This window comes from Antrostomus carolinensis, unplaced genomic scaffold, assembly GCF_000700745.2.
Source record: "Antrostomus carolinensis isolate BGI_N321 unplaced genomic scaffold, ASM70074v2 scaffold9730, whole genome shotgun sequence".
Classification (NCBI taxonomy): Eukaryota; Metazoa; Chordata; class Aves; order Caprimulgiformes; family Caprimulgidae; genus Antrostomus; species Antrostomus carolinensis.
In genome coordinates, this window is record NW_010286472.1 from 11033 (window position 1) to 38825 (window position 27793).

At 38.3% G+C, this 27793-nt stretch overlaps 2 protein-coding genes across 2 annotated transcripts in view; one reads left to right on the forward strand and one right to left on the reverse strand.

Moving 5' to 3' along the window:
• Positions 1–8740, forward strand: part of DYNC2LI1 (dynein cytoplasmic 2 light intermediate chain 1) — a 19668-nt gene extending 10928 nt beyond the window's left edge. Inside the window, 5 exon segments of the mRNA XM_010171930.2 lie at positions 1–21; positions 378–448; positions 898–995; positions 2955–3047; positions 8384–8740. The exon segment at positions 1–21 is cut by the window's left edge and continues 32 nt beyond it. Of these exon segments, the coding sequence (XP_010170232.2) occupies positions 1–21; positions 378–448; positions 898–995; positions 2955–3047; positions 8384–8449 (349 nt within the window). The 3' untranslated portion in view covers positions 8450–8740.
• Positions 8741–10663: 1923 nt separating this feature from the next.
• On the reverse strand, positions 10664–27747 carry ABCG5 (ATP binding cassette subfamily G member 5). The gene is made up of 13 exons (XM_010172043.1): positions 27626–27747; positions 26871–26992; positions 26288–26424; positions 25980–26078; positions 24890–25022; positions 23152–23291; positions 22196–22325; positions 19324–19537; positions 18855–19060; positions 17801–17939; positions 13805–13990; positions 12005–12123; positions 10664–10854 (listed from the first exon to the last, which is right to left on the reverse strand). Exons 1-13 carry the CDS (start codon positions 27745–27747, stop codon positions 10664–10666), a joined length of 1938 nt encoding a protein of 645 aa, XP_010170345.1.
• Positions 27748–27793: the final 46 nt, after the last annotated feature.

Below are 27793 nucleotides of genomic sequence, written 5' to 3' on the forward strand. Positions count from 1 at the left end.
GGCATTTGGCTATGATAAAAGGTAATGTAATTATTGTACAACTATTAAATATCTTGTCCAGAGTCTAAAAGTACTTAATAAAAAATATTTTAATCACTATTTTTTTTGTTTTGTTTTCTTAAATATGATCTCTGAAAGATTCTTGTTCATGGACTTTTACTCTCATGTCTCAGCTGCCTGTCTCTGCACAGGACAGCGCCAACTCCTTGCTTTCGATCCCAAAACTGATGGATTAGAAACGGTCACCACTAGAATAGGATTTTTATTTACATGTTTTTGTATGCAAAGCCCTGAAGGAGTCTAGTGTTGGCTAAAATAATGTCATTTTTCATTGATTGATGAACTCTCACTTGATAAATTTTCTTTTTTCTGTTTAGCAAGTCTGTATCAGTGGATCACAACAAACCTCTGTTCATACCAGCAGGCCTGGATTCGCTGAGCCAAATAGGTTAGGATATTTCCTGTTCATCATGTTTGTTGCTGAATTGTTTTTGAAAAATGAGAAAAAATTTCAAGCAAATGAAAAATAAAGTTAAATTATAGCACTTCAGCATCTGTTTTAACAGTTTCCGGAAGGAAATGGCTTAAAAAGTTTAAAACTATGATTATTTATATTATTGAGAATTACTTGTGCAGTTTTCTTAGGTAGTTTAATAAATTATCAGGATTACTTCAAATAGTAAAGTACCAACAAGCTTAGTTCTGAAAGAAAATATAATATCAATACCACTCAGCCCATTTCGTGTTAGGAGATCAATCTTTTTTCAAACTCATTGCAGCTTGTTGCTGTAGAAGATAAAATATTAAATTAGATGGATCATTATCCAAAATGCTTTGATAATTTATGTTGTTATGACAACACGCTTGTATTACTTTATGCTGTGCTGTATTCCTTAGGACCACCACCTGCCTCTGATAGCAGTATTGGAAAGCTGCGTGCAAACACACCGTTGGAACTGTGGAAAAAAGTATTTGAGAAGACATTTCCTCCCAAGGTAGGTATTCACATGTCTGCTGAACAGCTTCTTTTGTCATAGAATAGTAGTAATATCGCTATGAAGCTCTGGCTTTCAAGTCCAGGCACTGGAATTTCAGTCTCACTCAGCAGTTCTGTTTCTTACAACCTCTTTAATTCATACATTTTTAAAAGATGCAGATTTGTATGTAGTGGTGCTTTGATTATTAGCTTCTGCATTTTCAGTCACCTTCCTACATTTGGTAATAATTAAAGTACTGACATAACTCCCTGTTTTTTCCAAAGTTATACCATTACCTTTCATTATATTGAGAGACAAGCTACACTCAACGTTTTTGGAATTTTATAAGGTGACATATTCCCTAATGCCTAAACCAAATGACAGTGATGTTCCAAGGTGGGAGCTCTTCCTGGCTGCTGCAAGCCACTGATCCTTGTTCTCCTATGCCATAAGGCTTTGAATGAGGCGAGTGTGTTAAGGGTTCCTTGCCAAAAACCTGTCATTTTGCTATAGGAAGTGTTTGGATTTGCCAGGTAATCCCTTGGCACCTATGTAGTGATAAATCTTGTACATATTTCAGAAATTTCTGGTCCCGAGAGGCAAACCTCCAAATACTTCCTTTCAATAAAAGTAATTGCTGCTGTTGGGAAGTCAAAATTCTTTTCTATCTGACCTGAGCAAATACAGACTGCTGCTTTCTCCTTGTGTACTAGACTGTATCACCGTTCTTTATCCCTGTCCATTTCCTGCCCTAAGGCTTACCTGGGCAGGCAAGGAAGTCAGTCAGGGCTATGAAACTGTGCCTTGAATTATGGTGCACAAACAGCTTCTTCTAGTTTTCAGTCTATGGATTTTCATTCTTGGTGAGAAGGAGTCGGACTTCACCCTTTTCCATTCACTTGACTGCTATATATCAAAGGCTACAAATTATTTCAGGAGGTGTGTGACCAGAAGAAGTTATTACTAAGATGCCATTCTCAGTACAGTGTGCCCCAACATGATAACAACTAAACTTTACTTTTCAAAAACTATACAGGACTGTTATTTTTCATGTAACTTTTGCTTGTAGCCTTTTAAACCACAATAAACAAACCTTCCCCAACCCCCCATGCCATAACTCCTGAATTCCCCCTGAAACACCTGGAAAAATTAATACATGGAGAAATTAATACATTTCTCATCTTGCAAGCTCCCTCAGTGTTCTAAGGTATCAGTCTAATTAAGGAAGATTGGCCAAGTAGATTCCCAGTCTTCTGTTTTGGTTCCAAAATATGCTTTAAACTTTAAATCTGGTTTTATGCATTGCAAATTTTTTCTCCATCACCTCATCTAATAATTATTATAATTCTGCTTTATTTTATTCCATCATTTGTATCATTGACTTATTGCTACTTTCCATTTGTTATGAGTAAGGAAAAATCTGCAGGACATTTTAAAAGAAAATCTTATTTGATATTGTTTCTTTCTTTTAGTGTATTTTCTTCTTTGGAATTTAAACTTAACCTTATAGTTCCCTTGAGGTTAGTAAATGAAATTTCAGGTGTCTGGCAAAAAGCTAGTAATCAATTTCTCAGATATTGAAATAACGCTTCTGGTAACCAGAACTGAATTCTAGTCTTGACTATTAAATGCTCTGGCAAGAGCAACCTTAAGCCAAATGTCATGGGCTAGAAAGGATATTTTCATTTTGAGGAGAGAATAATAAAAAAACTACCAAATATAATATTTTCTTTCCTTTCAGATCTAGCTGCACTATTATTTTCTCATCATTTTACCAATTTAAGATCACATATCCTATATTTTATCCAATCTGTGTCCTATAGCACAAAATTCTTCCATAAATACAGGAATTTAACACATTTGTATTGAAAGCAAAGTATTTCCATTGGATCTACAGAGTGGCATTTTCTTGTTAAAAGAACAGAAAGTGATAATAATAAATTTTATCATTGAGGTTTTTATCATTTCTTCTTTCAGAGTTTATGCGATTTACAAGATGCCAAGGACCCTGCACAGGATTTACAGTATGCTGAGTATGAAGTTGATGTCATGAGAGCTCAGAAAAACCAGGTGTGTGGTTGTTCTCCAGTTGCTGTTCACTGTCAGGTATTCCAGAACCACCAGCATTGCTGAATTAATTGTAGAATATACCTGTAGCCCACTTTTTGGCCTTTAAATAACTTGAATTTTAGTAGTAGTTTGGGGTTTGTTTTTTTCCATTGGTAGACATTAAGCAGGTAGAGCATTGTTAGATCTCAAAGTTTTGGCTCTGTGGTTCCTTTAGAAATGAGTAATTCAAATTTTCCCTCCAGCTTTCTTCCAGAACTATTTCATTAAAATAATACTGAAGCAAAGCTGTGAAACTTTCTTGGCAGCAACTTCTTCATTTCTGCACTCATTTGGGTGTTGACTAGCAGGAAGTCTAGGAAGTGATATCAAGGTTTGGGGTTGGGGCTGTTTACTTTTTTTATTTTTGTCTTGCACCTTCAAAACGTTTTATTTAATCTGGAAAGGTACTGAGATGATAACATATCTGACTGGAGTTTGCAGGCTATGTACGTTTTATCTTAAACAGAGTGAACAGAATTATTCCACATAGTGATATTTGGCTTAACCCCTGAATTCCAGGAAAGATCTTTAGTGGAGAAAGGGTCTTTTATTTTTTCTTACTAATTTTGAAATGTTTCTGCATTTCCCTGCATTTGTGGTGAACTAATTTTATAGCAAAATTCTGTGACAAACTAAAAGGTTGGAGCGTTGCCTTATAGACATCAGTGTATAACATCATGTGAGCAGAAATACTGTGTAGTCTTCATCAGTATCATAGGGGTGGGTCTGTTAAAATCAATCCAAGATTTGTGGGGGTTTTTTTGTTTGGAAGAAGTATCACATACTTATTCTGGAAACTCTCTATTTCATATAGATTCATTTGTTTCACACACAGAAAATTCTTTGCTAGAATTACTGAGAAACATTCCACTCTATTCTTGCAGCTTACGTGGGCTATTTGTACGCCATTTAACTTGTTGGACCAAGTTACTGCAGTTAAAGGAGATTTTCCTAACAGTGCTTTAAGATGATGAATTGTACCAAACTAGATCTCACATGCTTTTGCAGTCCCTCACTCTGAAGATGAAAGGCAGTTTTATTGAATTGCACTGCAGTTAATCTCAACTAACCCTAAAATACTGTGGCAAATTTCATCTTTTTGCAGGCTTGTAAAAGAAAGCCAAAGGATTACACTGTTACTGCATCATGGTTTTGTAGGGTTTAGTTAGATTGCATACGGATAGTTACCTGATCCAAAGAAATACATTAATAATGTAAAAGAATAAAGCAATTTCAAGAATCGCCTGCAGGCTTTGAACTTGCACATTACCTGTAATACCCTGTTAATGGAGGCATCAGTCTGGAATTTCTGTTACATCAAGAGCAGTCTTAGAAATAATTAAAATTTGTAAAGCACGTTGCTTTTGGAATTTATAATGTAATCTCATACTCAGGATATCTATATATCTCAAAATAACTATATGGTGTACTAGGTTTGTTATTTTCAGATAATACTTAGGTCTTGCAAAAGAAGATACTGGTATGTGTTGATTAAATCATATAGGAAATTATTAATTTTCTGTTTTTAAACAAAAGAGACAGGCTTTTAGAATCTTAATCTGTTCAAGGGCATTACAAACCAGTGTAGCTTCTTTTAGTTGGACTAGGACAAGTAATTTGAGCATTAAAGAGAAAATTACTTTTGTTATCTGCAGCTATTTTCTAAACTTCTCTATCATGAAGTTCAATTATTACAAGATTATTTGCACATTATTAAAATGTTTTATACTCCAAGAATTTCATTCAATTTGAAATGCACCAAGATAGCAATATACATCTAAAAGAAGATAAGCCTGTAGTTGCAGTGATTCTTGAAATGTCTTTGGATTTCCTAGTTATATGAAAAGTGGCACAAAAATCTTATTTTAAAGCAACATTTTAAATGCATCCTAAGTCTGACATTCTTTATAGACTCTCATGATATCTATTGTGCAGGAGGAACAGTATATTAAGATGTTTAATATGCAACATGTTGCTAATGAAATTATGGGACATAATGCAAAATCAAAGTTTCATATGATGACTCTGTATTTTAAAATCATTTAAGTAAGCACAAGTTATCATTTTTCTAGGTTACTTTCGGTTAATTAATATCCCACTTTGGACTCTAGATGATAACCAGTTTGCTTGTTTATCTCCAAGATAAGCCTTAAAGGAAAATAAACACAAAAACATAGCAACAGAAACAAAACATAGCCCCCATCACTGAGTCCGATAGAAGAACCAGCATACCTGACTGACACTGCAGCCTTGGGCAGGACCGCTCTCCAATACTGTAATAGATTTATACATAACTGGTGATACAAAGTCTAATTATATCAATTCCAGCTTTGCAACCCTGGTTGAAGGGTTTGTCTGCAGATAGGGTTTGTATACTCCAGCAGAGTAAAAGGTTAAATTCTCAAGTTTAAAATTAGAAAACAGGGTTTTCTTAAAAAGTACAGAAACAAGAAAGTACCTGACTCACTCCCACATGCTGACTGTCAGCAGGGATTTATCTGATAAGTTTTTTGGCTGTAGAAGTTGAGAGTCCAGCTCATCAGCACTCTGTCACAAGTGTGGGGTTTTTTTAGACCTGATTATTTTGGCTCCTTAATATGTTCTGAGTTAACTGTGAGACCTACCTCTCTATTCCTAGACTGTTTTTCTCTGGAAAACTCTCTGAGGCTAGCTTTTCCTCACCATGCCTTTGTTCAAGAGAGAGCACATCTCTGTTTCTCAACTATGTCCTTTCAGAATTCATTTCCTAGTTCTTACACCCAGAGAGAGACATACAACATGCAGTTTTCTATCCGTTAGTGCCGTTGCAATTGTTTACTGCTTTTTCCTTCTCTGGTGTTAAGCTCTGAGAGAGAGAATACAGCACCAGGGACCTTTTTGGAATTTACATTTTGGATGTATTTCTTAACTAGCAGATTGTCTCTGGGAATGACTGGAATTTTGTGCTCTTTGTAGCAGGGCTTTCAAGATTCAAGAACAACATTAATTCTGCATATTTATTCGGCCTTAAGCATGTAGCTTGCTGCAGCCCACGTAAAACATAAGATGGCAAACCTGTCATCCATTTCTCTCTATTCTCTGCTAGCTTTTTGGCTTTGGCTAGCTTTAAGGTCACCTTAACTTCATTTTAGGTACACACACAACCTGAATAAGAGTGAGATCTTTTAAAATAATATTGTCAGTTAGAGCTGCATATATACCAACTGCAACTGTGAGCACCGAGGAGTGCGTGAAGTCTTGTTCCTTTGTTTCTTCTAAATGTTTATGGCAGTGAGATGGCACAGGAGGATGCCTGCTCTGTTTCCTTTAGCAATGCTCTCTACCACAGAGCTAAGTACTCTAGATGTCTTTTCAAAGATTTTTGTTTGTTTCAGGTCTTAGCTATCCTGTTATGCCTTGTACTCCTAATACTTAAAATAGGTGCTTGGACCTTTTTCATCTGGACATTTGACTGCAGCTTCATTCATTGAAGCAAATGATAAAGCTGACCTTGAGCTCAAAAACTGCACAGCTTCCCACTCAGGTACTCACGAAGTCACGTAGTGCCAAAGTTCACACTGACTGGTCCCTGTTACACAAAGGTGTTCCTTTAGGGATTGGTGCCAGTTTTAGCTGAAGCCTAATGCCATAAAATATACTAAAAAAACCAAAACCAAACAAAAAGGTAGATTACTGGTGCTGTTTGGTGTCAGCTAACAAGAAGTAATAGAAGCACATCTCAATGAACTGTAACAAGTCTTAAGCAGAAGAAGGGGAGGTTCTATAACATCTCACAGGGAAGCGTAGCCCTGTTTCCCCTAAAATAGGAGTGACCTAGTTCACCACGTCACTCACAACTAAAAGTCATCTCGGTGTCAGATCTGCAGCTGTCTGATTGCGATTGGGACTGTGTTGTTCAGCAGAATGAGAGCTGTATTTTTTCAGCATATTTCTCTGACATGACCATATTGCAGAACTTCAGGAGACAATTTCAATCTCATTCAGGAAAACATGTCCAAATGGGTACAAAAGATTTTTTTAAAAAGCAAACAAAAACAAAGAACAACTTAAAGAGCATTATTAGAGCACTGTTATTAAATTTCCTACTGCAGTTTTCTGCTTAAGATTTTTAATCCTTGCTTCAGTACTTGGTTATTTTCACCATGTTCCAGATTGAGGATACTTTCAGTAAGAAACCACATGAAAAAGAAAGTTAAAGTCACGTCAGTCCCTCAGAACTGAGGAAATGCAACAATTAAGGCTTTTCCTACAATCTTAATTTTTCCTCCTTGTTTGTAGACATTATAGGATTGTCTTTAATTATATGATCATATACTATTTTGCTGATGTCTCAATTCAATTGTTCAGTGTTTCTTTTCATCATCCTTATTCTTTGTGTACTTTATTTCTCAACCTGCCATTCAGACACTTCAATGAACACAAAAGTATTAATTTTTTTTCTCTGAGAATGTGTAGTAGTATTATCTCACAAACATCAGTTAAGTCTTCTACCCAATCCCTTAATGAGATTAGGTATGATTTTCCCCATTTGACAGATGAAGAATTTATAGAAACACAGAAGCATTAAGGTTAAAAAAAAAGATTAAAAATCCACTTTATGCCAGTGTTGAGACATCTAGGACAATTTGCTAGCACTAATGAAGTTTAAATCGCTCAGAGCATGTTGAAAGGATATTTAAATTTCAGTTATTAATTCTTTGTAAATCTGATCTGTGCCCCTACACTTGGTACCCAGAAAACGAAGCATAACGCTAGCATGAACATTTCGGTGTGCTTTGAGATATAGTCTTTTGTAGGATCATCTTTCAGTTTGGAGAGAGGATCTCTTAGCTGATAGTATAGTTACAGTATATTCCAAAATTCTGGTTATGTTCCAGCATAGGACTGACTTTATGAGCAGGAAGGTACCCTTTTTCTGAATGGTCGCTACAGTGATCTTTAAGCTGTATTTGAAAGATTTTTCTATTACATTTCTGACTTATGGGGAGTTATTTTACTTTCTATTTTACATGAAACTAAGGAAGTGTACTTTCCTGACAGCATTTACCCTCCTGAATCACCGAATTTGTTAATAAAGCCAAGTATCTAGGCCTAAATAAATAAAATGAAATCTAGCTGCCTATGTGAGAGCAAGTGTGGCAAAATTTATAGCACTTTTAGTATTATTTTTTAAAAAAATAATTACATATAGTACCTTTTTTCTACAGTGAAAAATGTTTATATATGCTTTAGATGGTAGGTGGCTAATGTATGTAATGAGGAGATTAGATTAATACATATATATGTTTCTGTTGTAGGAACTTGAACAATACAAAAGAAATGCCTCTAAATCCTGGAAAGAAATGGATTTTGACCCTGATTGATGAACTGCTACAGGTGTCTTCAGTTTTAACATTTACAAAAGTATTAAATAATTTTAACATTGTAATAGCAATTTAATCTGATGCAGTTGAAAAAATACAATATAAAACTACAAAATTAAAATTTATTAAGTATTCCTGTTACTATTTTTCATAAAATTAGATGTTTATTCATTCAGTCCAAATTTAAGTATATCTTGGTACTGACACTGAGTTTTAAAAAGGGGGGAGAAAGGAATTCTAGATTATTCAGAGACAGGTTTGAATATGAAGACTGGCATTAGTCAGTTCTACCTGTTTTGTAAGTTACAATACATTATTTGATTTATTTTGGAATGCTTCTGTCCTAAACGTATTTAGAAATAAACAAGTTTTCACACTCAAAATATGAAACTGCATACTAAAGTATGCCAGGCCTCTCTTCCTAGTTCCTTGCATACATAATTCAAAAGCAGTTCTTAAGAATATATTTGTATCATTGTTTGATGTATTTGAACAGGACAGTTGCACAAAAACTGGCAGAATAAAGTGGAATTAAAACCAGGTTTGACCTGTTCTAAAATTCAGAAGTTTGCTTTATCTCTGTTTCAGTATCATACAGTTTAATACAGAAATTATTTCTTGCAATGTTGTAATAACTTTGCTCAGAATTCAGAAGACATTTCTGTCAAATATTCAAATGCTAGGAAGTCAGTCTAATCAGTTGGACAGGTATCTGGTTACAGGTGGCAGTATAATTGATTCACATGCAGCCTCAGCTGGTGAAATGCTCGCTGAAACTAGACACGGCTTTTTGTCCATGTTCATCCTCACTATTGTGAGATGGCCTGAGTGTTGTGAGAATACGCATGACAAGATCTAGGTTAAAGCCAGAGGGTCTCTTGAGAGCTAAGGCTTCTTCTCAGAGAGTAAACATCTGAACAGTCACCCAGCAGACCAGATCATAAGAATGTTCCCTGACGAACAACCCTACCTACGCATAAAAACAGGAAAGACAAACGAATGTGGTACCTTTCCAGCTCTTTGAAGTTATTGGGGTTTTTTAACGTATTTGTTTACTAAATGTTTTTCTGATATAACATTTGTATCTCAGAACATTATACATAAAGATATTTGAAAAAAAAAAAAAAAATCCTAAGTGAAGAACTTGCATTAACTTGAGGATTTCAAATTCTTCATTACAAAATGCATCATCTCACGACCATCAAATTAAACTAATTATATTATTATGGAATTTCAAGATACAAATATACTTACCTCATTGAAGAAATCTCTAGCTATCCTCCTGTAATAATTTCTTCACTGAACATGAGAAGTTACAAAATTCCGGAATTCTGTGTCTGTTAGGCTTTCAGTTTTGAGAGGTACATTTATTAAATGGATAAATTAGACTCTGAGATGTTAGTAAGCCCATAAGAATAATTTCCAAATATGCAAACTACATGGCTTCCAAGAACTGGAAAACAGCCTTTATATTTTTTTTCCCCCCTAGTTAAATTGACATTTTATTAACAAACAAAAATCTGTTTGAGTAATTCACAACCTGTTTCCAAAACAAGATTTAAAACTTGATAATAAAAAGAAGGAACAGATATAAATAACCACTGTCTTCTCTGATTTACCATAATTTACAAGATAAAAACAAGGAACTGTTACATTGCTTAAAGATCCTGTACTCCTTGGTTGTATAGTATGCATAAGATTAAAGTGGAGTGATTTCTGGAGTCTGTCTTTATTTACATGTATTCAGTTTGTTGGCTTTCTACAAATCCCCAAAATGGTATAAAAACAAAGCGTAGGACTTAAAACATCATTCTAGAAACAAGATTTACTAGCAATTGTACCCCTCTGCTTATGGGTAATGGTTAAAAAGACAAAATAGTGGGGGAAAAAATAGAGCACCATTGCTACATTGTTAAAAAGTGACAGCAACAGCTGACTAAATTAAATTCAAAAAGTCCTTTAAAACGTGTAATACTGTTGATTATGGTTGACTGGGGAGCGGGGTGAGAATACCAATAGCAGGAAGCCATTCACACTCTGAAGAGAACATTGTTTTTCAAGATGGAAAACATCCAGTTAGAAACAAACATGAGAAGATAAATGTGTTTCTATATGTATAATCACTAAAATTATATCTAAAATCCAACAATTTAAGCCTTCAAACATACTAACGTTAAAAGTGTAGTATCAGACATTGTTAGAACTGCTACTTTTTTATTGCCTGCCAATAATTCTCTCTCTTACTTTGAAGCTGAGAATTGCTATAATGGCAAGTCCTGGTAGAAAAGCATAGAGTATTAGGAAATCGACTGTAAACCAGGACAATGCATCAGGAAAGTTTTTTTCAATGAACTGAGTGCCATGGGAAAAAATACACGCAGCATTAATTGCAGTGGAACTGTTGGCTCCACCTGTCAAAAGAAAAAATTAATTTATTTAGTAGGTAAATCAGTAAAATTAAAACTCAGGTTCCAGTATCCCGCTCAATCATTTAATATACCTAGCCCTGACATTATTTTGATGATTAACTATTCCCAGAGCAGTATTTCTCATCATTTTAGAATAAGAACAGACAAGCCATATGTTTCTGCAGTTAAATCTATGCCATATTTTTTGAAGGGAAGAATAAAGGATCACTAGGAGATTTCTCTTTTGTTCATGCCAAGCGAGAGAAGATTTATGGCTTTTCAGGCACATTATCTGGAGGGGCCTCAAGAAGCAAGTTGCCCAATGTGGTAGACTTGCAGTGTTCATATTTGTTAAGTGCTTCCAAAATTCAAGAAATGGAGACTGTCTGAAGGGCACATTAAAAATCATCTGGTTTTTATTATTATCACCATAGTCATGGATTCATTTTCTAACAGTTCCCATCTATGCTCTTGTAATAAAGGGGGACAGGAGAGATTAATGGGTAAAGAATATAGAGCCTTGGAAAGGAGCACAGACACCTGGCTACAAAGCCCAAAATATCTTAAGGCAGGTCCAAAGCTGTAAGTTTTACCACCATTGATGGATGTTTGCTACTAACCCTGACTGATTCTAATGTTTGGCCAGTTATCTTGCTCACAACCAGCAATGAAGAGCCTGACAGATCCAAGCTGCTCCATCTGTGCCATGGTAACATATCTGAACTGAAGCCTCACCCGTATGAGAACAAACATGTGGTCAGGTGTTAGCTGTCAGTGCTCCCTGCACTGACGTTTGATCTTACATTGTGCAATTCTATTGATCTTCTATTTGTGTAACACTGCTCCGATAAGCACAAAACAGGCTGCAAAGTTCACCTTCCAAAATGCCCCCAAAGGAGGGGATAAGAGAGCAGGTGAAGGAGAGAAAGATGAAAAACTGAAACAATGAGAAATGGGGGGGAGCTGGAGGGGGAAGTTGAACTTTTGTCTAGCTTGCTGATATGGCATTACAGTCTTGACTAATTAACAAGCTTTTTTTAACAACTCACAAGTTATCAAGACAATTTTATTATATATCGAAGGAAAATAAGCATTGACATATCATTAAAATTATTTATAATGGACATAAAGGTTGCTTTTTTTTAACACTTACCACATGTGAAGTTTAAGCCATAAAATTCATTGACTATAAGAACTTCACTGCTGTATTTTTGAAAGGTAAGATAACTGAGTATTTTAAAAGGTGTCGGCATTTCTTCGATGGTCCTTAAAGAAACAGAGAAGTAAAATTGGCTTTTGCCACACGCCAAGAGGCAATTCAACCCCAAATTAAAACAAGCTTGTTATCTTTGGTCATAGCCTGTTACAGAAACAGTTCTTGGCTCTACCTGTAGGGTTTTCAAACATGAAGGCTATTTTAGTGCTAAATGAGGTGACAACCATGAAGACTGTCTCTGACCTTGGTACAGCGTCACAGCATTCAGCCTTGACTTGTTTATGGACAGTCACCAATTCTATGAAGTTGTTTACTGCTCACATCACAGTGATAAACTGAGCACAGCAAGACCCAATATAAACCTTAGTTGCAAAAACGTGTTGCTTCCAAAGTATGAAACCACCATCCCCTCACTCCATCTTCAAGACCAAAGACTGAATATCAATTCACTGGAACAATAATAACAATAACAAAATGAATCAAGGAATACTAAGAAGAGAAACAAGAGTATGAAAATTTTGAAGTAACATTATTCAACAAAACTGGGCAATTTCTGCACCTAAAAAAGACTTTATAATTAAACAAATTAACTGAAAAAACAGCAACCCAAGTCTCAGTGCTGTTTTTAATATCCTCCATTGCCTATGAAGTTTAATCATCAAAGAGTTCACAATATTAATTAACAATGTCTCTACTGTAAAACAAGGTTAGAAACCACTCTACTAAATTATCATTAAGGCATTAGACTATGGTAGTGGGAATAACTGTCTTGTTAAAGATGTATAAACATACACCTTCCTGAAATTAGGCAGGGATCAAACTAATTAGATATAAACTTAGTTTATTGGATAAGCAAGTATGAGCTGAGATCTACCTTGAAGAGACAAAGCATCATCAGCTTTGTGAAGACTCATGCTTTTCTTGACAACAACCTGACATCACCTTTTGTTAGGCTTACTTCATTTTCATTAGAAAGCTCTCAGGTGAGCATATCATGTTTTCTCAACATCAAGAAAACATTTTTTTTGACAATAATTTATTATATGTTACTCACAAAGAAGTAATTTCAGTATTGACAAATACAACAGGAAAACTGTTCAAAGTTCATGCAGTTCCAATGCAAAAACATGTACTTGCACAGTAACAGAGCAGGTGGATCAGAACTTTCCTGCATATTTACTAAACTACTTAACAGTTTTATGTAGTTCAGTCTGCACAGATAGAAAAAGCGTCTGAAAAGTTTAATGACTAAACTGGAGAATAACACTAATAAGATAGTTAAGAACAACTTTTTTTTAAAACACACAATTCCTAGTGTTTAACAGCTGATAAGTTCAAGCATTTACTAACAGTTGTAAGGTTTGAGGGGTTTTTTGTACAATCCTCTAATGAGGACAGCATTTCATGTGATAATACCAGCATAAGTAAGAGAATCCAGCTGAGCTGACAGATATTAATCGCTCAGTTTTATCTTCAATTTATTTGCAAAAGGTGAAAAAAAAGTTAATGTCTTTGCTGAGATCTGAAGTTATTAAGTGTCTTTTTTTTGTGTGTTTAGCACAAGGTCTAACACGATTAGGTAGTTCTGCCTCTGAAGGGCAACAGCTGCACTTTCTTCCCTTTGCTACCTGTGCACTAATTATGCTTCAGCAACCTGGGCTGTTCATGAAACTCTTCTGTGGGCAGATAATTTTAACATTAGCACCATAATGAAATAAAACTTTTTCCTACCTTACCAGTCCAGTTCCCACTATCACACCTGCTGAATTAAGTAGCACCACTCCACTTTGGACTATATTTGGGTTTTGAACCACACCAAGTACAACAAGTGTTAGTAGTTCACCAATTATATGAGACGCTAAGACAACAGCAAAGAAAATTCCAAATCTGGAAGCATCAGGATACAGTCCTGCAGTCCTGGACAAAAACGAGCAAGAGAACATTTAAAAACAGTGTCTGGGTACTAAATGTGGAATGTAGCTATTACTTTTGTTTTTATTTATGCTCTGCAATTACAGCTCATTAAGTGAACAGTTTATGCCTTAACCCTTAATATGTTGTTCAGAGCCTTAACATAAAGGACATCCACTTGATATCATGACAGAAGTCCAGATATATTAGGTTTTCTCCATTTAGATTAAAGAGGGTTATGTAAAGATGTAATTGTAGCAGGAATCACAGAATCATAGAATGGTTTGTGTGTTGGAAGGGACCTTACAAATCATCTAGTTCCAACCCCCCTGCCATCAGCAGGGACACCTTCCACTAGACCAGGTTGCTCAAAGCCTCATCCAGCCTGGCCTTAAACACTTCCAGGGAGGGGACATCCACAGCTTCTCTGGGCAACCTGTTCCAGTGTCTCACCACCATCACAGTGAATAATTTCTTCCTAATATCTCATCTAAACCCACCCTCTTCCAGTTTAAAGCCATTACCCCTTGTTCTATCACTCCCTGCCCTTGAATAAAGTCCCTCCCCAGCTTTCTTGTAGGCCCCTTCAGGTACTGGGAGGCCGCTATAAGATCTCCCTGGAGCCTTCTCTTCTCCAGGCTGAACAGCCCCAACTCTCTCAGCCTGTCCTCATAGGAGAGGTGCTCCAGCCCTCAGATCATCCTTATGGCCTCCTCTGGACTTGCTCCAGTAGGTCCCTGTCCTTCTTATGTTGGGTGCTCCAGAACTGGACACAGTACTCCAGGTGGGGTCTCACAAGAGCAGAGGAGAGGGGAAGAATCACCTCCCTCGACCTGCTGGCCACGCTTCTCTTGATGCAGCCCAGGATATGGTTGGCCTTCTGGGCTGTGAGCACGCATTGCCAGCTCAGGTTGAGCTTCTCATCTACCAGCACCCCTAAGTCCCTCTCCTCAGGGATGCTCTCGATCCATTCTTCACCCAGCCTGTATTTGTGCTTGGGGTTGCCCCATCTCAAGTGCAGGACCTTGTTGTTTCAAGACAACCACTGTGGCTTTTACAGTCTCTTAAACTAACATCCTCCTCCTTCTAGAGTCTATGTAGTAGGAGTTATTTATGTAAGTCACATATTTAAAGAATGTCTTTATGCAGATAATTAACAGATAGAATTTTGCATTTCTGATACTGTGCATGCAAATGTAAAAATGGATATACTCAATTAAATGGAAGGCTAATTAAATTCACCATGCATGTAATTCAGCCAAATGCAATTTCCTCCATACTCTTGCACTCTAATACAACATGCTGTTCTCATCTTTTCCCTAACTCACCTAAGGAAAAAAAATCCCACCCCCAACATGTACTAAAGATGAAAAAGTTGAGAGCAGCCAGCAACTGCTTGGCAAACTTAATTCAGCCTTACAGTGTATATGACAAATGACAAAACCTTTTATTACATGGTGACATATTACTCTTTTTCAAAATACCTCATGCAAAAATTGCCTCACACTAGGCACAGACTGCATGCTTTGCTTAACTCACAAGCAGTTATTCATTTTTTTTTTTCTTTTTCATTGCTCAATGCAAGGCCCTATGTCTTCTTTTAATCCACCATGTTCAAGCATGGTCTTAAAATAGAAGTATTAATTTTCTTACAGGTTTCCTATAGTGTTTTTTGCATGTAATACCAAAATAATCTCTATTATAAATAGAGAGCTGAACACTGACTTAAAGTACTAACCATTCCATGAGCTAAGAGGTATTTAACAATCTTTAATCACAAATTGATGCAGAAGAAACAGCTCTTCAAAGTCCTAGCATAAAAGTAACACAGTATTCTCTGAATCTCTAATACTTCACACAGAGCTATGTAGATACAGACTAGTAAATCTGGGGTAGGAATAGAAAGAGAAGAAAGCGTAAAAGAGAAGAAAAAAGAAACAACTCAGAAGAAAGAATATTACAGCAATAGAATGGGAGGATAATACAAACTGTTAGAACATTTCCCAGAGGTATCTTTAGCTAGGAAAATCTGCATAAACCAAGTACATTTACTTGATTGCAAAAGTGGCCATATTTGTTCTTGGCCAGAGCTGCCTTGTGTCTGATTAGGTAAGAGTTTGGGTCTGTCTGACCCAATCTGTCTGACCCTACAAACACAAACTCTGAGAGAAATGGCTTGTAAGAGCACACACCAGGGGCTATCAAAGCTCCTCCAAAAGTTAGTCCACTCAGGAAAGTTTAGTTCTTCACAGAGACATTCTTCAAAATTTCACAGAGGATCTCCTTGCCCTAAGAGGTCTAAGGGCACTATGAAATCATTCTGACACATCACTGATGGCTTCCACCACAAGATAGCAAAGATATGTGGAGGCTAATATCTGTAAATATTATCCATTAACTGGAATCACACTCTTTATTGTCGATCGTGTTTGAAGCTACCAAAGCACAAGGGCAAAGTCTCTGCCTATACTAATTTCCTGTCTGTTAAGCAGTGAGCACAACAAAGTGTCTTGTAATCTTCAGGAGCTCCACAAACCTTCCCTCATTGAGCCTGAAAAAGTGCTTTCCAAATGGCTGCCTTCTCAGCAACCAGCTCACTAGCAGGCAGAAACGGAAGGGCTCTGGTGAGCACAGCACATCCTCTAAACACTTAGTGGGAGGAGGAGCAATTTCTGCTTGTCTGTGAGAAAAGGACTTCTCAGGGAGCACCGTCTGAAGCTGGCAGCACTGACAGCTGGCAGAAATAGAAGCCCAGGTAGCTAAAGGGACAAAAAGAAAGATGGCCTTGCTCGAACAAAACTCTAGTGCACTACACACCACTCCTTTCATAATAAGGAAAACGAAAAAAAAGAAGAAGCTTGAAGGACAGAAATTGGTCCCTATTACCTTGCTATTAGCTTATGCTAAATTCAGAATAAGCAAGTGGAAGGTGGGAAATCAGTGGCACAGAAATGAAGAAGAGCAGACCTAGATAAGACAATGAACAGATGAATTATTTCATCATCCCATTCTGAGGTACTTCTTCACAATGATGCGAGGAAATGAAGGAAAAAACAAGCTTTACAATCAAACCTTTCTCCCACTATCAGAAATCCACTTTAGTGACCTTCTCTGGAGAGTGGAAGAAAGGGATTCAGATCTCATCACTTCCACATGCTGTAGCTAAACCCCAAATGTCCCAGGAAATATTAAGTTCTGTTACTGTCTGTGTTGGGTTTGAGGGGGGGAGGCATTGGCAGTGGGGGAAGGGGCCACCTTGTGAAAGCTTTGTGAAAGCTCCCCTGGCTCCAAGGTATAACCCCCCCAGCCCAGGCTGAGCCAACGAGCACTAGAGAAACGTCTCTGTGAATCCATATTTGTGAGGGGAAGGACTGTCCTGAAAAGAAGAAGGTGGAGAGAACCTGGAAGAGAGGCCATTGACCTGAACAAAAGACGACCATTGGCCTAAACAAAGAGAGAGCTTTGTTGCCAGGAGGAAGGAGGAGGAGGGGGGTGAGGAAGTGCACTGGACTGGAAGCCTGTCTGCAGCCCATGGATGTCCCCATTCTGGAGCTGGGGGCTGAGCCCAAACAGGTCTGTGACTCCATGGGAAGCTCACTCTGGAACATCTCATTCCTGGACTTCCATGCTGGGAACTGACTGCAACCCCTATTCCCTGTCCCTTGTGCCTCTTGGGGGAAGAAGGTAGAGAAATCAGGAGCAAAGTGACTTGAGCCCGGGAAGAAGGGAGGGGTGGGAGGAAGGTGTTGTTGACATGGGAACTGAAACCACTAACAAAAATAAAATAACAATCCAATAGATTGTACAAGTGCTTACCAGTACATGAAGGTGCTGAAAATTGCCACACTGATGACACTGAAGGGCAGGAAATGTACTATATAAGCTAAAAGCATTTGCCACTTCTTATACAAGCCATCTTTACTTTCTTGATCACTGATAGCACGTAAAGGTGGGACTGGATTAAATAGATAAGAAATAAATTAAATCACTATTGAAGAAAGAGACTAAGACTTGTTACTAGCAAAAATGAAGCACAGAGATAACTTGGAAAATATATCAGAAACATTCTGTCTAAACCAGTCTGATCACCTTTTCCCCCACTGTAAATGTAAAACATGCTCCCTGCAGATTGCCAGTTGTTTAGCTTAGTGAGAGAGGCCTAACCAGGCAGCATGCACGACAGTCTTCTCTTTTTGCAGATACAAATTGAAGACATGAAAAAACTGCTGTCACGGGATAATTTCTTGAGGTGCTCTGATCCCAAGATGATGACAGCAGTGTATGTTCTCTACATGAGCACAACAGTTTTTAGATCTGTAAATACAAACTACTGTTGGTCTTAGTACAGCAGCTGCAAGAGAAACACCCTCTAAGAAGAATGTAATCAGCACGTAATACTCTTAAATCTAATTATCCTTAAATTAATCTAATTTATCCTTGACTTATTCATTAAGTCAAAGGTGTTTTGTACTTCTTGTCATGTCTTTGGATCTGATCTCACTTGAGATGTTAACTACAGACCTAGACTTTGTCCCGCCATTATAATGCTACACGCAGGCAAGCTAAGGGCTCTTGCACAGTTCAGAATGAAGCCTCCATACACAGGCCAGCTGCAAAAAGGGAGAAGCAGGGGTCAGGGCAGATTCCTTCATTAAGAGCAGCAAACCTGGAGTCCTTCTGGCTTATAGTTTTCTTTGATGCAAAGCTTCCTGTTGCTTTGCCTTTGAATTGCATGCTTCTCTATCAGCAGTGACATGACCTAAAACTGTTAAGATCCTTTAAATGACTACCTTCAAAAAAGACTTGTTTATGTTTACGAAACAGTGGCAGCAATACCTGCTGCTGCACGTAATACAGGACAGAAACTCACAAAGGGCAACAGCATTGAGCATCCCTGTGTAGGGGGGGGCACTCACGCACTGGTAGACAAGCCCCACACGGTCCTGCACTGCTCCTTTTACCAGGTCATCCCTTAGTCTAAGAAGGAAAAATGCTACAAACAAGCCAAATAACAGATTCTGGAGGAGACGCATGATGATGCCCATCTTATCTCTGGAGAAGTTTCTTGTTGTCCTCCTGATAAGGAAACAAAACAATAATAATATACTTGTTAGCTATGACTGAACACACGGTGGTAGGATATTTAGCTTTGAACAAATTGTACACACACAGTGTCCACAAAAAGGTAATACATTAAAGAAGATAGATACAAGTACAGTGGCAGACTAAAATAACCAAGAAAGTGCATTTATATATGAGGGGAAAACCCCAAAAGATTAGTGGATAGGAAAAAAAGATTTTTCTTTAAAAAGGGAAAAAAAAAAAAAAAGAAGTCTTACCGTAAAAGAATCCATAATTTGTAAAAGGCACTGGGTGAGTCTTTGTTTTTGAATGGTATTGGTGGCAGGTCTTTCATACACTTTGTTCTTTCAATGGCTGCCAGTACTTTGCTAAAGATTTCCGAGTTTCTGTAGGCTGATACAATTACCTGAACCCTACTGTAGGTTTCAAGTTCACGTTCCTTGCTTTGAGTGTCCACGGATGTCAGATCCACTGTAAATGTACAAAATGTTTACTATATATACACACCACTTTCCCTTCATACCTCTTCCCCCTTGCAACAAACCTTTCCTGGTCTGTACCCTAAAATCTGGAAAGGAGAAAAAGTCCATTGAAAGTATTCAAGGTTTCTTTTACTCCTCCCTTCCATTAGAAGCAGCATAAATGAATAACTGTGCAGCCACAATAAATCTCTGTGTTTTGTGGCCTCTGTAGGACCCTGAAGTTTGAGCCCTTTAGCTGGAAATGCAAGGACTGAGTGGTGTGCTGGTCAGACCTTTAGCGTTGTCCTTGCACAGCACAGAGCTGTGCCACCAGTGAAGCACTACTGCTGTCAAGAGCAAGACAGAGCACCAGCTGAGGATGAAGAGATGACCTTCTGGTCTTGTATTTCTCAGGTTTTCAGGCAAATGCTCAGACATAGCTCTCTGATCTCCTCATGTCCTCTGCCTGCTCCTCCATAACCATGGAGCTTTATTTTTCAGTTAGTCTGAGCTAACGCTCAGGGACACTGCAGAGACACTGCTCTTTTGACTTGAGCTGGTCCTGCATTGTTGTTCTGGGTTTCACCCACATCCTTCTAAGGGATATGTTTTCATGTGAAGTCAGAGGATGCTCAGCAGGCCAGATTCCCCTAGCAGGCTCAGGTCAAGCTGAAGACAATATTGTTTACTGCCACGGAACTTCGGGAAGATAAATACTTCACAGAGTTAATGTTCCTTTCTAATAAAGCCACCTATGCCTATTCCTGACACCAGCAATTCTTCTATTGGCAGATGGCAATTTTGTGTGTGCTATTTGTACAAGTCATACAGATTCAGCAATTGTGCTAAAATGCATTAGAAACTTCCCCTTTCCCTAATAGCAATGAATTATCTACGGTTTCAAAAACTAGGTTGCTGTTCTCAGGAATAGCTGTTCTTACAGATTTTGATATTACTCCTCTACATCTCCTAAGATGTCTTTACCAGTTATTTATTCTTAAGGTTTCTGTCATCCTTAGATTTCAGTTTTCCAGTATTATGCTCAACTTCAAAATACAAATTGAACTAAAGAAAAGGAGCCCTTGTCCAAGACTCTTAATTTATCCTCAAAACCTGACCTAGGTTTATGAACACTTCCCTGGTATTCTGAAAGCTGGAACTCAGCAGAATTATCTTTAATGGTAACCATATCCAAAATGAAGTCATCACTTTTGTAAATATGAACATACAAAATGCAAATATGCTTTTTAAAACTTGGCCGCTGTGACTCGGTGGAAGTCACACAGAAAATAAATGGCAAGCAGGTGTGTTTAAAAAAAAAAATAGCACTGATTAGTCTTTAGACCAAATAGCCAATGCCTACCACACATTTGTACTTTTTATATAAACACGTGTGACATTTCAATAATATAGTCCACACTCAATACATAGGACGTCTTTTCCTCTGCTGTTGGTGTAAATGATATCAGAATCCATCCTTTCATCCACACCATTAAATCACACAAAAATTATAAACTACTAATTTTCCAGAGACTAAATATTCTGATGATTCTTTGCTCTAAACTGTGTTTTTTCCTTTTCTTGTCACATTCAGAGGTTGACATTTGAAGAATGCAGTACTCTCTTTACCAAGCTTTTTAAAAAGCGGGTCTAAATCTCAAATCATCTATGCTTTTCAAGACTATTCAAATTCATGAAGGCAAAATTATTCTCATGTCACACCAGTATTTTCAGCTTCATCCCATTCCAGCTACATGTCAACAACCATCCTCTCTTCTCTCTGAGTTTAGGATGCCATCTAGACAATAGAAAAACACTGCCTCCTCTGAACGTGCCATATTTCTGAATAGCTTCTTGGACTGGTCAGATTCCCTGGTTAACACTCAGATAGTATAGTCAGAAACCAAACTACATACTAGATTAAAAAAGATAGATAGATAGATATACACACACATATATGTGTACATACACACACATGTTCTTCAAACATGTATCCGCAGGTACCCTGCAGCAAAACCAAGTCTCATTTCCAAATCTCATGCTGACACTTTTTTTCATCGTGAACTGGTAAATCAGTACTCTTCAGCTTTTGCCAACAGCCTGCTATCACCATCTCCTGAACCACCCTTACGTTCTGCTCCAGTAGCTCATCCTGGTATTAGCAACTCCCTAAACTTTCTGAAACCTCAAATTGTGAACCCCTGGAAACGGATGTCTCAGTCATGCTATATTTATTCTACATCCTTCCATTCAGGCAACTGTCTTCAGTTGCTTGGCATCACAAAAGTCCATAAGATAATGAGGTTGTCCATAGTTTTGGGATCAAACTGATTTTCCAGTGTCCAGTGGACAGCCATAGGGAGATGCCATTAGGAATCCACAGTTTTCATGAAGTTGAGGCTCCTTTTTTATTGGTAGTTTTCTCCTTTCTGCTGTGTTTCAGTCCTACTGCAAACCTTTTCTGCTTTATGGAGTCAGTGAAGGTTACATGGGCCCAGCTCATTCTCATCTCTGAGCTGAACACAATTACAAATTTTGGAAAGAATTCAAACACATTTCTGCCTCTGCAAGAACAAAAATCTGGGGAAGAAAACCTGTCTAAAGGAAAGAAAACTTGTTTGTCTAAAGGGAATCCATATTTTTACCAAAACAACTTTGACAAACTTACCATAGAAGTCAAAAGGATTTGATTGCTCAGGACAAGAATAGCCGCAGCTGCTAAAAAATCCGATCATTTCCATAGGGTTCCCACAGAAAACCATTTCTCCAAAGCTCATGATAGCTATTTTGTCAAATAACTGTAGGGAGCAAATTAATATATCAGCAATACATACTGAGAAGCAGCACATTAATTCTTGAGTACAGTTACTGTCTTGATAATACAAATGCTTTGGCAGGAAAAATAGTTTTGACACATTCAAACTTCCTTAGTTCATTTCTATCAAAGGAAGTTTGTCCTTTCTATCGCTCCTCGCGGTGGTTACGCAAGATTAAACATTTGTAAGCTCTTAAAACTAGTAGTTCTCAAAACCGTCTGCGACAGCAGCACACAGAGGTAATCCACAAACAGAAATGGGAACTCTGGGCTTCTGACTTCCCTTCTAACGCACCTTCACTTACTGACTGACCTACTTTGGTGCTCAATAGCCCCACTCTGCAAAATCCCCAAAATGTTGGGAAGATTATCGTGAATTGCTTAAGGACTTTAACAGCACTGCTCTCTGGGTGAACGTTTGCCAGGACAGGGCTCCCACCAGCTCTGAGTAACCCATATTCCCAAGGCACCAGGACTGCTTTCAGTCCAGAAAACCTCCATCGCTCCCCTCTGGCTTCATGACCACTTATACTCAATTCAGTCAGCCATGGAAGAGGTGCCTTGCATTCACATGCTGGGTAGTGGATGCGTCAGAGGAGCAACGTGCAAAATAGCAATGCCAAGAGAGAAATGCTCTCCCCAGCACAAGCCCTGCAAGGGGCTAGGTCAAGACAAGCCTTGGCAGGGGTTGGGGAAGGATGAGAACCTTTGAAGGCAACTATACTGGATCTTGCACTTTTATCCTGAAAAGAACCTAGGTACTAAAAAGCCTGGCAAGAAAAAGCAAATAGTGAGGAGACATCATTTACTCTGAAGAGTTCTGAGCGAGGCTGATGAATTGTAATAATCACAATCCTGTCTCTGTGTGCAAGCTCTGAGAGAAGCGAGACAGTCTGGTTTGCAGTCAGGCAGTCCAGCCCTGTTGTTGGTTCATCAAGTAGCATGACCTCTGTGAAATGACAAGGAATAGGATTAAAACTCAGGTAAATGGGGAGCAAGTGTTATAGCTTCTGCCTTTGAAGCTAATTTGGTAAATAGTATAGAAATTATTTTACATGTAAGGTTCCATGTGTAAAGCAGAGTAGGCATAGATATTGCCATGACGTGACCTTTCAGTTTTCGTTAGCCACAGGGGTTCAGTTTCAGTGACTAGGAAAACAGACATTAAAAACTACTGCAGGGTCAGAGCATAATAATTTTTTTCTAGATTCAGGTGAAATCTGAAAATTACCAAACTATTTGATAGGTATACATCAGCTTCTAAGAACAATAATGATAAATTTCAGCATGTATACAAAAGTAAATATAACTGAGAAGAAAATTAACCTATCCTAGCAAAAGCCAGGACACATAATTAGCTAGAACTTGTAATCTGAATTAAATCCATATATTCACACAGAATTTGTTATGAATAAATTATGTTAAAATTTAGCATATATAATTCCATAGATGAGAGAGGTAGGGGGGGTTCTTTACTGCATTTTCTTTGTGGTTTATTGCACATGGAAGGGTAAAAGTTACCGTCAAATCCATTATTTTTACATAGATGCGACACAGCACAGAAGAGGGCAGGTCAACCTTTATCAGCATGAGCAGACCTTTCTCTACAGGTTTATCTACACAGAACTACTATAGTGTTTACTATAGAGTTTAGTGAACTTCCTGAGCAATAACTACCCCCAGTGAACACTTCAGGAGTCACCAGTAGGACACAATACCTGTGATACACCTCACTTTGCTATTTAAATGTTCTTTCCTGCCTGGTATGCAGTCCTAGCAAATCTGCACGGCTACAAGGACTCCAGAACCCAATAAATGCATGCTATACATTTGCTACATAAGATTCTGGCACCTCTAAGAAACTATCTCGAAACTGACAAAATGTACAGTGCTGTTTCCCATGGCTAATCTTTCCAGTTACTCTGCTTTGACTTTCATTCATCAGATTTTTTTTCTTTACAGTAAATCTACAAGCACATGTGTGGTACCACCAATGTGGTATTCATCAACATCTGGTTTCTTATCAAGGGCAATGCAACATGAGGGCTATTATACTCCTGAGCATTTACTCTGTTTTGTTTATATCTTTTCTAAATGACCAAATCTCATGTGCTGCCTGCCTTTTTGGCTCTGGAATGGACATGGTGCTCACACATAAATGGCTCAATGGCAGCTACTCCACTATAAGGCTCAAAGCTTGCATATATATGGCTCTGATGTGCTCAAAAACCTATAAATTCATGTGCCACAACTAACATTTCATACACAGGAAGGCCGAGCCCAGAAAGACTTAAAATGGATAAATGCAAGTCTAAACCTATATTCAGTCCCTAAGATTTAAAAATTTCCCGCTTTCCAAGATCAACTAATAGATTAATGGCAGCCCTGAGTTACTATTCATCCTTTTCTGTCATTACTAGACTAGCTTTTGCTGAATTACAGAATGTAAATGCTTTTGTAGTTTGAAGTGGTTAATGGGGGTCCATGGTGGGAGCACAAAGTGACACTGCTTTGTTTTATTTTGAAGATCCACACAGTGGTACTTACTGGGATCTTGTAATAGCTGGGCTGCAATTGAAACACGCCGCCTCTCACCCCCAGAAATTCCTACAAAAATACGGCTTCCAATTATTTTGTCAGCAATGTGGCTGAGACTCAGCTCAGCCATAACCGCATCTACCTGAAATATAATTACAATTTAGAAAGACCAAACACAGAGTCCAACTCAGATACCTGTGTGCAAAATGAAAAAATGAAAGAAAAAAAAAGACATAGTTTTAAGCTATGGCTTTCCCAATATGCTGCTTGCATCCATTCAACTTGGAAGGTATCTGGCCTAATTTCTATTTGATTAATTTTAATATATTATTTCAATTATTATTTTCCAAATTTTATTTTCATTTATTCTGAAATTAGTAGAATTTTAGCTTCAGTTAATATTAAGAGATGAAGAGTTCAGAGGTGAGACGAGAAGTTAACGTATGAAGTATAATGTACTGGTCTGGCTTTCAAAATAAGGGAGCAGAAAGGCACATAAATTCTGAGGAAGTATAAAACACTGAGTCAAAGGTAGGTGAAGAGAGAAGACAGAGAGTGAGAACCTGTGGTCAGGAATATCTAATCTTTACTTTCAACAGAGACCAAAAAGAGTCCTTTAATAGATCTGAAAACACACTCATTTTATCAAAATTAGCTTGTAGGGGACTTATTAGACCAGTGCTTTTCAGAGCTGTTCTGTTTAGTGAGAAACATCCTACAGGAGCCAAAGTCACCTCTGCTGTCCATGAGACTTGCCAGCAGACATGGCCCTAAACACCCCAGAGAACTGGGTTTCCCAGCTGGGGAAGGGAAGCTGACCTCGACACCAAGAGCAGTATCTCCTGCAGGTTTCGGCAGGAGAGCTTTGTTCCAGCATAATGGTGATTCCCTGAGGGGTCAGGACAAGCCCCTTGCAGAGGTGGGGAGCACCAGAGAGCTTGTGTCCTACTCCTCAGCAGGAGGATCTCTCCCCATTTGCAGAATGAGGATTACAAAACCTTATAAACATAAAACACAGCCATGGATGGAAAGTGCTGCTGGTGAAAGCATTACATGACATCATGTCTGCCTTTCTGGTGGAAGAAGATAAAATACAGACCTTCTTTTTGATGAAGTCGTTGGAGCATTTCTGAAGAGTTAGTAAAGCAGTGTAGGTCAGAGACTCTTGTATGGTGAGGAAGCTTAATAAAGTGTCACTCTGGAAAAAAAAAAGATTAAGAGGAAGCAGTTAGTCCTGTAGTAATTAAGATCTTGCCCCTGCTTGCACAACTTTAATTCATTCATAAACTTTATTAACCAATTTGTACCAAATTTACTTGTCAAATCACAGTCAGATTACATTACTCCATTACACTAGCAACTTTACTTTACATGAGAGGAAGCACAAAAATAAACATAGAAATCAACCTGTGGCACATAAGAGAAGCAATCTCTAAACTGTTCCTTCTTCAGCTGACGGCCATTCACATACACTTCACCAAAGAAGTTGTCTTTATGTCCCAGTCTTCCTGATATTGCATCCAGAAGTGTTGTTTTCCCAGATCCTTTTCAACAAAAGAAATTAATCATGTGATGAGATTAATTTTATGAATTCAAGAGTGGTAGCCTTGCTTGCTGGAGATGTATGAAAAGAAGAAAGTGGGGTTCTTTTTCTCAATAGCATTAAAATAACAGGTTCTGAAAATGCAGCTAGTTAAATGGAAGTAAATGGGAAACCCAGAATGTGTGTAAATTAGCACTTAACTCATACAAATTCACACTTCATAGTGAAACATTTTGGTTTAGAAGTTACCTTATCTTCTATTGCAGTTGTTATTGTTAGTTAGATGACAGAAGACTGAACTCTGAAAACCAAGCATCACATTTTTACAAAGTAGGGGTTAAAACCAGCTGCAATTTCATTATTTAAAACACAGACCTCACATTCATACCAGCGTGGAAGTCACTGGTATTAAGATCTTATTTCTTTTAAAGTCCTGGAACAACTTACCAGAATTTCCTAAAATCCCCATAATCTGTCCACTCTCTATATGAAATGACACATCCTTAAGTATTTGCCGGGTCCATTTTTTACGATACAAAGAAACATTCCACCATGGGCCAACGCGCTCTCTTGGAAAACAAACATTAACAAAACAAAATACAGAAGATTTCAAAATTTTGCATAAAGCCAATGAGTAGTTTGTAGCTAGTTGCCTATGGGATGGGAGCCTGCAAGGATTTTAAAGTTTTAAACTTTCCCCCCTCCCCCCCTAGGCTTTAACTTTTTAACTTAAGTTCAGCATTACCTGGAAGATCAAATGAAGTCTAAACAGATTTTTCAGAATGACTGCTAGGAGGCTTTCGGACAACAACCAAAGGGGGAAACTTAAACTAAGGCTTTATTTGTTGACAGTGTTTGACAGCCATTAGTCCACCCGGCCATTTTCTTAGAGCCTCATGTTACCCTTCTGGCAGCAGTAAGAAGGGCAGTGGGAAAGGGCACTGTCGCTGGAAATCTCCTCTAAAGCATCTCTCTCCTTCAGAGACGTGTGAAGAAGAACTGGTGAACACTCCAGAGGACAGACTGGCTCTGCCTCCCTCAAGCCATGTTCTCTACCCCTATGAGAGGTGGCCCAGCACCTGAGTGGGGGGCCTGGCAACATCCCTCCTTCTTTACTGGGCTGAAGCCAAACCCTCGCTGGTCCCAGGGGTCGGAGCAGCTCCTGGTGGGCAGAGGCTTGCCATGACACCTTCCCAGCCTACCTGACGGTGTAGGAGATGCCCCGAACACTGACACTGTCAGAGGGCTGTGCCACGGCCTTCTCCTCGCCTGTCTGCCCGCCGCTGCCACTCCTCTCCAGGGCTGGAGACCCTCTGCCCGGCATCCTCCAGTGCCAGGGCCCCGCAGGCTCCCTCCCTCACGCTGCTGGC